This window comes from Dermacentor andersoni, chromosome 3 (assembly GCF_023375885.2).
Source record: "Dermacentor andersoni chromosome 3, qqDerAnde1_hic_scaffold, whole genome shotgun sequence".
NCBI lineage: Eukaryota > Metazoa > Arthropoda > Arachnida > Ixodida > Ixodidae > Dermacentor > Dermacentor andersoni.
The window spans coordinates 166,008,542-166,020,815 of record NC_092816.1 but is presented as its reverse complement, the minus strand read 5'-3'; the positions used below and the strand labels follow the sequence as shown (position 1 = coordinate 166,020,815).

The following is a 12,274-nucleotide window of genomic DNA, read 5'->3' as shown; positions in this document are numbered from 1 at the left end:
TGAATGAGTTTACCCCTTGCGTAAGGCGACAGTAAAGATAGTTGCGCGCATCGTGATTAGTTTTACATCATTTAACCGCTTTGCTTGGCGCGCTATAACGTAAACCTATTCCAACCTCTTTCCATTCCATCTCTACCATCAACCCTCCACGATCGGATTAAAATTCATCGGGCCACCCCCACTTCGCCTGCCGGTCATGTGACGTCACGAAGAGAGCGAACACTCACCGCGTCAAAGTGACGTGTGCCTATAAAACATGCAATATGAGGCCGAACAAAACTTTACTTTCTTCGGAACAGCCGGCCACCACCCCGTTCCATAAGGAATACAATATGGCGGCGCCGATCACTGTGGTACTGACTGCTCGAAGCTGCAGGGAAGAATGTATTTCTCTATCATAAGATATTTTTCATGAAGCTATAACGTTGTCCCCCCCCCCCCCCTCTTTGTCCTGCATACGACACCTTTCTGCCAGCACTTCCTCGCTGAGGAGCCATATTATTGTCACCTTTAACCTGCCCTTCCACGCCAGCGTGATTTTAGGCCAGCCACCGCAAATTATGCAAGGGGAACCGGACCAATCGCAGGCGCTGGCATCACCCTCCTTATCTGTTTATCTTCATTCAGTGCGGTATCTCGCACTAGCCAAAACTCTCACCGCTTGTGCGAACTTCCCGCCCGTTGTGAGCCAATCAAATATGAAAATATGAAATATGTCAAGGCGGCAATGTTGTTTGCAACCAAAGCAAGCAGACATAACCTATACACAATAAGAGCGCGTTTGGTTGGGCTGTTCAACAACAACGCTGTGAGTCAGCGCCCTGTGCTTGCGTCAACGGTTGCGTAAACGTGACGTAAGGAGATTGGAATAAATGCAGAACGGAAAGTACGTTTTACGTTATGCGGCGCTTGAATTCTAAACTGTAGGTTGCATCTGAACAACTATGCTATATTCTCGTCTTGTTCATAACATTCTTCGTGACCACATACACGTGCTTTGCGCATGCAATAAGGTCTACTCCTTTCATCGAATGCTTCAAAAATAATTATGCATATTGAGAATAGAATGCATGCTCATCACGTATGGCCAGGTGCCAAATTCACAAGGTTCTTATTTCCGAAGTTCTTTTTACCATTGGCAGGGCGCTTCCGTTAATATATTTCCAGCACCATGATTGGCTGACATTTTCTCTTACGAAAGGCTAACCTGAGAGCTTTTTGTCGATTCGGGAGCATATATACAATTATGCACAGCTGCACAATCAAAACTTTCTGCTGTACTTATTTGCGAGCTAGCAACACGTGTGCGTGTGTGTGGGGCATTGAACTATATCTATTTGAATGAAAGGAACCTATCTAAATCTAAAGGCTGCCGTCGTTGCACGTTGTTTGTTGTGGTTTAGTGTATTATCTTTTAATGCAAGAGCCTGTAAGCTTTGTTAAGCACCTGGACGTACTTGGCCACATACCTGTTGCCCAAGACCAGAGTCTAGTACTACGGCAGCAGCGCGTCAGCTTATGTCAGTCTTCTGTGCCGTATAGTGAACGCTCCTATTCTGAAGAGGCATTGTCACGTTTTGTATGATGCCGACCAGTAGCCGTAGTTTCAAATGACCTCTCGGCTTAACTCGCGTTTAGAGTACGGCGTCTGCAGCGTGTCAGTCAGCCGGGGACGCTACGATCGCCGGAAATTTGCCCCTGTACAGTTCAGTGGTTCAGCGTGCTGAACATTGCCCCCAGCAGTGCTATACGTTGATCAACCACTGCCGCAACGCATGCGCACATCTTGGAGGCGAGCGATCACTTGCGTATTTGGCGAAGGCGCAAACTCAGCAGTCTCGCTTCAATGCACACGAACTGTAGGCCAGCATAGTGCCGCCAGGCGAGCTAGCGCACGATGCACTCTGCTCTAGTGGCTCTGGCGTCAGATGTGAAATGCTACATACCTTGGTGAGCAGTGGCGAAACCCGCTGAGCGCCACCCGTAACGCTGACTGCACCGGACGCTACTATAGCGTTAAATTTTCGCCAGCCTAGCGTAACTGCGCCGCGCGTGGACCGCGTCCACGTCACGCCGGACTATATCCGCGCCTTTACACCTTTACACTTGCAGGCAAGTTCTACGAGGCGATCATCGAGCGCGGACGCACGGACCCGTGCGATGACTTCTACGCGCACGTGTGCCGCAAGTGGACGCACAACGCGCGCATTCCCCCCTACTCGAGGAAGTTCTCGTTCGACGACTGGATCATCTCAGACATCGAGAAGACGCTCTTCGCAGAGGTCGAAGGTAACGCGTATATAACCGGGCACTTCTGAGCTGCCTACGAGTGCTACTTAGTAACACGCTGTTTCATTGAAGCCAGGTATACGGCCCATGACATTTATGGGCCAGCAGCTGTACAGTATTTGTTCGCAGCGCTGCTTTTTGCACAAGGCGCGGATGCATACTTAACTGATGTACCATTCGTAATTATGAGCACGAGCATAACTGCACGCCGTTGCTAATTTCGCGCAGAATGATGCTACGCCTATACTTTCTTGCTTCGCACAATAAAAATAATGTAATTTTTAGACCTTCACAGTCTCAACCGATAACATCTATACTCCGTTCCATACACAGCAGTCAACGCTCTGAAGGCTAGCGAGGCTTCTTGCAGTGGCTTCGTTTCTACTTGGATATTGTTCCATGTTTCCTTTTCTTTTGCCGCAATTGTGCGCAACGGTTTCTCTTTAGGCTCAGTATTGTGTGAAACAAGTTTTAATCTTTAGCAACAAGCACTTTGTGGAATACGGCTTTTAATGCGTTGTTTTTGATAATTTTTATTGTCATTGTTATTTTCGGGTTCTTTATGTATAATCCATCGCGAGGAGCCTTATGTGCATGCTCGCGAAGCACCTATCGCAATAGGTGCTTCGCACCGATTGCGATAGCAAATTAGTAAATATCTGTACGAAGCAAGGATAGTAGTTTTATCGGCCATATAAACTTATAAACATTCGTTTGCTAACTAAATTGGCACTGATAGAATATGTAACCGTGACTCACCGAAGACGAGACACACAGAGATAGCGCTGTCTTAGCGTGTCTGCTTCTTTCTACGTCATTGTCCAGTCGCGTTACCCATTCTGTCATTGATTCAAACCAACTAGCCCGTCGATGTGTTTTAACTAAATTAACCAGCACGGTATCGCGCGCGCGCAGGTAAACGAGAACACACCTCACTCAATGACTGCGGAAACTGTCTGTGAAAACGCAGGAGTTAGGAATTGCGGCAGTAGCCGCGAGTCAATTCACCTCCATACATCTGTCACTTCAACGAAATGTCGAAACGCGAATACGAAGCTACCGACACTACGCGCTCTCTGCGAATATCGCAGGTCGCTTTGAATATGAGGTCCGCGCGGGCGCGCAATTTGGCCACGCCGCAGATTGCTTTCAAGACACATTAGCGCCCGCAATGTGTCCCTACGGCGTCCGCCAGAGGCGTCTAGTAGGGCGTCCGCGATTCGCGTGGCCAACGCCGTAGTAGACCCCGCGGTCGTGTCCACTCTGTACGAAGCGTCGGGCGAGGAGAACGTAGAGTCACCGTAGCAGCCGGAGAAGAACGCCCCTCCTCCCTCGTCTCACCCACTGCCTCAAGCTCCAAAGGAGAGGGCATGCATCCAGGCTGTGTTCCTCGCTCGCGCACGCGAGATTGAACCGCGTTCGCCGGCTCACCGTCAGACGCTTTCACTCGTACGGAACCTCACGGCGAAGGCGACGGCCGAAACGCACCTGGAGTGTCCATATAACAGCTATCGCGATAAAATCCCGAAAAGAACAACAAAAATAACCATGCGGCATCGCAGTAGAAACGGAGAGGGCGCGAACGCGGTCGCGCTCGCTACATTTATCTCGATGGTGCGACGTCTGATGTGCCACAGGGAAAGCTCATGTGCTACACGTGCAAAGGAGGGAGGCCAGGAACATGCGTAGCGACCACTGCGGCGTCGCAGAAGAAACGGTAAAAGGCGCGAACGTGGTCGCGGACGCTACATTGACCTTGACGGTGAGATCTTTGGTGTTCCACAGGGGAAAACGCATGTGCTACACATGCAAAGAAGAGAGGCCAGGAACATGCACATGCATGCACATCGAGCACCGCGGCGTAGAAACCCTAACGGAAATGGCACAAACGCGCAATTCCTCCGGCAATTCCTCCGCAATTCCTTCCTCCTCCGGCACTCGCTTCTCTAGCGGCGGCGAATACATTGTTGCCGATTTCACAGATGGGACACATAAGCTTGCTCGCAAAAGGCTATCCCGGCACAGTCTGGGAGCGGTGGTCACAACCTCTGACAGAACTACGGCGTTACGTCACTGCAGTGCAGAATAATTTTTATTCATTTATTTATTTTCGAAATACCGCGCAATATGAGTAGGTCCAAGCGGGGTGAACACAAAAGAACGTAAAAAACGCAAGAAGAATAAAGAAATGTCATTCGGTAGCCTGTTCAAGTTCTAGCGCTTTAGAATTCAAGTGATTAAAGAAGCAATAGAAGAAAAAAATTGTTTGCTCAACACCTCTGCACATCCGAAATTCGCAACCAAGGTTACGGTTGTTGGTGCCAGTTGGGTTGAATCTTAAAGATTTAAACTTTTCTCTGTTGTGTACTACTAGAAGAAATGGCAGGAGTGTCGATGACACCCTCAGCTTGCAGCATATCGAGTATGATACCTTTTCTTTCTAGAGAAGGAGCTGCAGCTACTGTTGCTCACTGTAAATAAGCACCTTAAAGAAGAGACCAATTGCGTAAACTAGATACTCGTCGGCACATGTCCAACTGCATAATTTCAGACAGTGTGTTCTCCATAATTGCAGCGTGTGCATTGACTATATTTCGCTCTTTTGTAGACGCACACTGGCAACGTGAAATTTCAGGCTTCCATGAACGTTTCATGCAGTTTTTTGTTGCCATGCCTTCCAATGGCCAGTTGCCAGACTTGCTCTTTAGTTCTTGCAAATTATGGAGCCATGTTCTTGCTTATGAAGCAATAAAAGGTTACATTTTAGCCTATTCACCACTCCCGCTTGTTTATTTCTCTTTTCAGTTTGTCCATGAATGCTTTTGGAGGTAACTGCTTGCATTGTTGCAAGCGAGGTACTCTTTGAATATTCTTCCAGTGTTAACATTCTGAATGAGGTTGTTCGCCGCGATGATGTCACGTCAGTACTGGTATAGCAAACGCCTGAAGTAGTATACACATTTTTATCTAGCCTGAGGGCGTTTCCACCGGTCTTACCAGCACTATTTGTACACTGCGGATGCGTTATAGTTTTGTTCCTCAAACATGGTAACAAAAAGAGACATTTCATTTTCTTCACTTATAAGCATGTCGTTGTTGTATGCATTCTTCTACTACATGCATTTTTCTAGGTACAAATATGTAGGTCTCTCTCGCTCTATGTATGCAAACTCGCCCGTTCACTCTGCGAATGCAAATATTTTGCCTCGTCATGATGCGAAGGTGAGCGCTTAAATACAAAATGCTTAGTAATCTGTGCGATTGTTCACCACTTATTCCAGCCTCTATAACAGAGCAAGGTCAGATCATGAACCAAATGACGCACATTCCTGTCCGGAAATTTGAGGCAATCTTCGCAGCATGTCAAAACGCAGGTAAGCAAAAAAGTTAGAAAGGTCCTTGCGCTAATTTTCAGTTTCTTTGGTTTATTCATTTTTCTTTTTTTTGCTTTTTGTTCTCCTTGAATACTACTGGCAAGCAGTGACGTGAGATTAGAATCCCGCAGTATTGCCAATAATGGCAAGGCCTGGGCACTGTGTTCTGCTTGAGCACAGCTTTGGATACAGGGCCCGTAGATTATATGAATTTCTTTCTCTCAAAGATGGCGCCACGAGCCACGGGGGTTGAAGGCAGCTTAGCTTCGGAGAGGAAACCAATCGCCGGCCGGCGTCCCGCCGGAGCGTGCATGGCCGTTTTGGTTGGGCGGCACCTATGCTCTCAATCGGCACGATATGCTTCAGCGGTGCGCTGGTTACATTAATGGGCGTGGTGTGTGCGCCGGTTAGGGGGCCACCTTGTTAACCATAATCACTGTTATGTGCCGCTTCGGTCCATATTGTCCAGCACCTGTGGCCACTTTGCCTGCGTAGGTTTCGAAGATTGTTATAGTATGGGTACACCGAAAAAGGTTTGCATCCTGACGTTTTTCGTCAATACGCTAATTCGTAATTCTCATTCGGAAGCTGCGTAAATGGCATGACGCAAGTGGGTACATTTACCACAGCTGTTCTTGCTACCCCTTTTCCTAACTGTGTTATGGACAATTAGGAGAGAGAGAGTTATATATTCTTACATATGACAGTTCCCAGTGAGCCAATCATGTCACTGCTGTGTTGCAATTTGTCGTGGGGTGCTTCGGAAGGAGCAACCGAGGTTGTAAAAATAGTTCCCGACTCTTAATGTGTCTTCTGTATGTAAGCAGCGATACTATGCGCCTTCGGCTTAGCCGTGATAATGCGGGATGTACAACGGTCATCTGCGGATAACTGCCTGTAAATTATCCGTATATGAAGTGCCGTTTTTTGAGTTTAAAGCGTCTGTGACATCTCGCCTCTGATTCCAAGCAGCGAAAGCAGCCACGAGTGAGTGAAGACGACAGCTTCTGATGCACTTAAGCTAACTACGTCGCCTTGGACAAAAAGCTGTGACCAGGGTTGAAGAAACAGATTAGTCCTTCTCTAGGTTTTGCTCTGTCTTATCACCTACAGGTGATCCTAATATCCGATCGAACCGAAGGGTACAATGGAATAGCATTACAATAGAATCGATACATCAGCCTAGCCTTCGTACATTTTATTTGGGGAAGGATGCATTATTGCAGAAGTACTTTATAAGCTAAGCCATGTAGAGTTAAATTGTTCCCATTTTAGACTACAGTTCAAAGGATGAATTATAATAAACGACGACCGCAATATCCATCCGTTTTTCCCTGTCCAATATACTTTAAAACGAATCGCAGCTGCACCCTAGGATTCTGAATCTCGTTCAAGCGTTATGATATTCCCTAAGTAATGCCGTACACCTGTGACAATGCATGATCACCGTCAATAGCAGGATGTGAAAGTGACACCGCTGATGAATGGCTAGGGGCCTCTTTCGTTTTGAACTCATGAATATTGACACGTGTACTTATATTTATCGGGCGACCACGTTTCGCCGCCTAACAAATCTTGTCGCGCAGCGCGGGACGCACCTGCATGTATCCGAAGTTTCTGGAAAGTTATCGATGCTTCTATCCGCTGTATGTTGTCGCCGAACCTTGTGTTATCTGATTTCATCGCGTGACGCGAATGGTGTAGAACTTTGTGGAAGGCACGCGGGTCCCAACGATTAGTCTGGAACATTCGATGACTGCTGTATAAAAGCTGACGCGCTGGACCCGCTGATCAGATTTTCGACGATCGCCGACTGTGTTCGCCGCTCTCGTTGTGCTTTAAGTGTAGCCTATTTTGTGGGCACAGGTTCGCCCAATAAAAGCTAGTTTACCCTTTCACAGTATTGCTACTGTGTTCTTTGCCGTCACGACCACGTGACATCTGGTGGAGGTGCTTTTGGTCCATGTACCGGACGCCCCCGTCAAGCCGTGATCCAAGCCCGGACCGTAAAGAGAGCAGCAACGTAGTCACGGACCATCGAGTAAGCCGTCGTCTACAACAGCTGCCCCCGGAACACGGACTTCTACCTGAGAAGACCAAGAAGATCGTGGCCAAGACAACCCCAATGGCTGCCCCAGCGTCCCCCGTTGTCCTGCAACAACCTCGGTACCCACCGATATTCCATGGAGCAGCGACTGAAGACCCGGAATCATGGCTGGAGACCTACGAACGCATCGCGACGTTCAACAACTGGGACTCCGACGACAAGCTGCGGCATGTCTACTTCGCCTTAGAAGACGCCGCCAGAACTTGGTTTGAGAACAGGGAATCGACCTTGACAGCGTGGGACCTGTTCCGTAGCAGCTTCCTGCGCACCTTTAAGAGCGTCGTGCGCAAGGAAAGGGCCGAAGCCATGCTGGACGCCCGAGTGCAGCTACCTAACGAGAACGTCGCCATATTCACGGAAGAAATGAACCGCCTGTTCCGCCACGCCGACCCGGATATGCCCGAAGAGAAGAAAGTCCGCCTTCTCATGCGTGGCGTGAAGGAAGAACTTTTCGGCGCAATGATACGTAGTCCACCGAAGACCGTAGAAGAGTTTCTTCGCGAGGCCACCAGCATCGAGAAGACACTCGAAATGCGAAACCGGCAATTCAACCGCCGCACGAACTCTACCAACTACATAGGAATTCAGTCACTGGCCAGCGACGACCTGCGCGAGACTATCCGAGCGGTCGTGCGGGAGGAACTACAAAAGCTGTTCCCGTCATCGCAGCCTCAAGTGGCTTCGATTGCCGACGCCGTACGTGAGGAGCTCCAACAACAACTCGGAGTAGCCCCTGAATCGCCGCAGCCTCAGCCGCAAGCGATGACATACGCCGCTGTAGCCCGCCGTCACGTTCCCCCTCCGCGCCCACGGCAGGGCCCAGTGACGGCACAGTTCCGTCGTCCACCACCAACCCCGCCGCCAGCACGCCAACCCGTCACCCCACGCGGCATTCCAAGGAAGACTGACGTTTGGCGCGCCCCTGACCATCGCCCGCTTTGCTATCACTGCGGAGAAGCCGGGCACATCTACCGCCGATGCCCATACCGGGAGATGGGACTCCGAGGGTTCGCCGTGAACGCGCCGCGACCACAGATTGGCGAACGACCTCGCGATATCGCCGACTACCTCGCCGCCACTCAGTGGAGCCCTCGACGACCATCCCGTTCGCCGTCACCAGGCCGTTACCTGTCGCCGCAGCGCCGACCATACACTGGCCCAGCCCGGGGCCGGTCTGCGAGCCCATATCCGGAAAACTAAAAGCAGCAACCGATGGAGGTGCGGTTGCTGTTCGTCGAACTGACGAAGATCCTCCGCCGCCGACGAAAATGACGAAGGGACCACCTCGAGGACATAATAAGGACCCGCCGCCGTCCCGACGAAGTCAGGAAGCCAAGACTATACCGACGAAAGACGACTTGACGACGCCACGTTCCAGCTTCAGTTCAACACGACGCAGCCGTGATCCGACGCCAAGGCCTAACTGCAACGCCAGACAAAGAACCACCGACCTCGACGTGCTTCTCGACGGCCACGCTGTTACCGCCTTAGTGGACACAGGGGCTGATTACTCCGTCATGAGTGGACACATCGCCGCCCAGTTGAAGAAGGTTAAGACTGCATGGGAAGGCCCTCAAATTCGGACCGCTGGAGGACACCTCATCACGCCGACTGGAATATGCACGGCAAGAATAACCATTCATGACCGGACTTACCCTGCCACCTTCGTTATCCTCCAACAGTGTTCACGAGACGTCATTCTTGGTATGGACTTCCTGAACCAACACGGCGCAATCATCGACCTGCAGTCGAAGTCTATAACGCTGTCGGAAGATAAAGCGACACCGCCGGAGAGCTCTCGTAGTCGCCACGCCTTGAGTGTGCTCGAAGATCAAGTGAGCATCCCGCCTCGCTCCAGCATTGTTATTTCGGTCGGCACAGAAACACCCGCTGACGTAGAAGGCGTCATCGAAGGCGACCAACGTCTACTGCTAGACCGTGAAATTTGCGTCGCAAGAGGGATCGCTCGACTGCATGGAGGGAAAACTGAAGTGTTGCTGACAAACTTCAGCCAGGAGTTCAAGCATATCAACAAGGACACGACGATCGGGTACATTGAGGAAATTCTGGAAACCAGTAATGCGTTTGTCCTCTCGGATTCCGCCGCATCTGCCCCGACGACCATGGTTCCCGAACCAAACTACGACATTAATCCAAGTCTCCCCATGGGCAAGCAGCAACAGCTCAGAAGTCTGCTCCGACGATACAATGCCTGCTTTTCGACATCATCGAGGATTCGACAAACACCAGTCGCCAGGCATCGCATAATCACCGAGGAGTGCACTCGACCACTCCGCCAGAGCCCTTACCGAGTTTCGCCGCGAGAACGTGAAGCTATAAGAGAACAAGTCGACGAAATGCTGCGCGACGACATCATCCAGCCGTCGAAAAGCCCGTGGGCGTCCCCTGTTGTCCTGGTGAAGAAAAAGGACGGAACCCTACGTTTCTGCGTCGATTATCGTCGTCTGAACAAGATCACGAAGAAGGACGTATACCCCCTCCCACGGATAGACGACGCATTGGATCGGCTCTGCAACGCTAAATACTTCTCGTCGATGGACCTCAAGTCTGGCTATTGGCAAATAGAAGTCGACGAAAGAGATCGCGAAAAGACCGCCTTCATCACCCCGGACGGCCTCTACGAGTTCAAGGTTATGCCATTTGGACTGTGCTCGGCGCCCGCAACGTTCCAACGGGTGATGGACACGGTTTTAGCAGGATTGAAGTGGCAGACCTGTCTCGTTTACTTGGATGACGTCGTTGTCTTCGCCGGCAATTTCGACGATCACCTTAGGCGGCTTGCAACAGTACTAGAGGCCATCATGTCATCAGGACTTACTCTGAAGCCGGAAAAGTGCCACTTCGCTTACCAGGAGCTTCTATTTTTAGGCCACGTCATCAGCAAATCTGGAGTCCGCCCCGACCCGCAGAAGACAGCTGCCATCGCAAAGTTCCCGCAGCCCATCGTCAAGAAGGCAGTGCGTAGATTCCTTGGCATGTGTGCCTACTACAGGCGCTTTGTCAAGGACTTTTCACGCATCGCGGAGCCGCTAACACATCTAACCAAATGTGATGTCGAGTTCAAGTGGGAAACGCCGCAGGCCGACGCATTTCAAGAACTCAAACGACGCATGCAGTCGCCGCCCGTACTTGCGCACTTCGACGAGCACGCCGATACCGAAATTCACACTGACGCCAGTAGCCTAGGCCTCGGTGCCGTCCTAGTCCAGAGAAAAGATGGACATGAACACGTGATAGCTTACGCTAGCCGGTCGTTGTCAAAAGCGGAAGGCAATTATTCTACAACCGAAAAGGAGTGCCTCGCCATCGTTTGGGCTACAGCGAAATTTCGCCCTTACCTATATGGCAGGCCATTCAAAGTGGTCAGCGACCATCACGCGTTGTGTTGGCTAGCTAACTTAAAGGACCCTTCAGGACGGCTGGCACGGTGGAGCCTCAGACTACAAGAATATGACATCACTGTAACATACAAGTCCGGACGAAAACACTCAGATGCCGATTGCCTATCACGCGCCCCCATTGACCCGCCGCCGCAAGATGACGAGGATGACGACGCCTTCCTTGGCATAATAAGCGCGGAAGACTTCGCCGAACAACAACGAGGGGACCCGGAGCTAAAAGCCCTAGTCGAGTATTTGGAAGGGCGCACCGACGTTGTCCCTAGGGCATTTAAGCGTGGATTATTTTCGTTCACGCTTCAAAACAACCTACTCGTGAAGAAGAACTTCTCACCAGTCCGCGCCAACTACCTTCTTGTTGTTCCGTCGGCGCTGCGTCCAGAAGTACTGCACGCCCTACATGACGATCCGACCACTGGGCACCTCGGTTTCTCCAGAACGCTATCGAGGATACAAGAAAAGTATTACTGGCCGCACCTAACCGCCGATGTCGCCCGTTACGTCAAGACATGCCGAGACTGTCAGCGAGGCAAGACACCACCGACAAGGCCAGCGGGATTACTACAGCCGATCAAGCCTCCTCACCGACCTTTTCAGCAGATCGGGATGGACTTGTTGGGACCGTTTCCGACATCGACTTCCGGAAATAAGTGGATCGTCGTGGCGACGGACTATCTCACCCGCTTCGCTGAAACTAAAGCTCTACCAAAAGGCAGCGCAGCCGAAGTGGCGAAATTTTTCGTCGAGAACATCCTGCTGCGACATGGTGCTCCAGAAGTCCTCATCACCGACAGAGGAACGGCTTTTACAGCAGAGCTCACGCAAGCCATTCTGCAATACAGCCAGGCAAGTCACAGGAGGACAACTGCCTACCATCCGCAGACGAATGGTCTCACGGAGCGCCTGAACAAGACCCTCGCCGACATGCTAGCAATGTACGTCGACGTCGAGCACAAGACCTGGGATGCGGTCCTGCCGTACGTAACATTCGCTTATAACACGGCGGTACAAGAAACAACACAGATCACGCCATTTAAGCTGGTTTACGGCAGGAACCCGACGACGACGCTCGACGCTATGCTGCC

General features: G+C 50.8%; 1 protein-coding gene across 1 annotated transcript in view; it reads left to right on the top strand.

Moving 5' to 3' along the window:
* The window catches only part of LOC126524507 (neprilysin-1-like), an 80,230-nt gene that overhangs the window by 23,227 nt on the left and 44,729 nt on the right, over positions 1 to 12,274 (top strand). The window contains exons 5-6 of the mRNA XM_050172808.3: positions 2,113 to 2,289; positions 5,571 to 5,663. Coding sequence (XP_050028765.1) covers positions 2,113 to 2,289; positions 5,571 to 5,663 — 270 coding nt within the window. The remainder of the gene's footprint in view (positions 1 to 2,112; positions 2,290 to 5,570; positions 5,664 to 12,274) is intronic.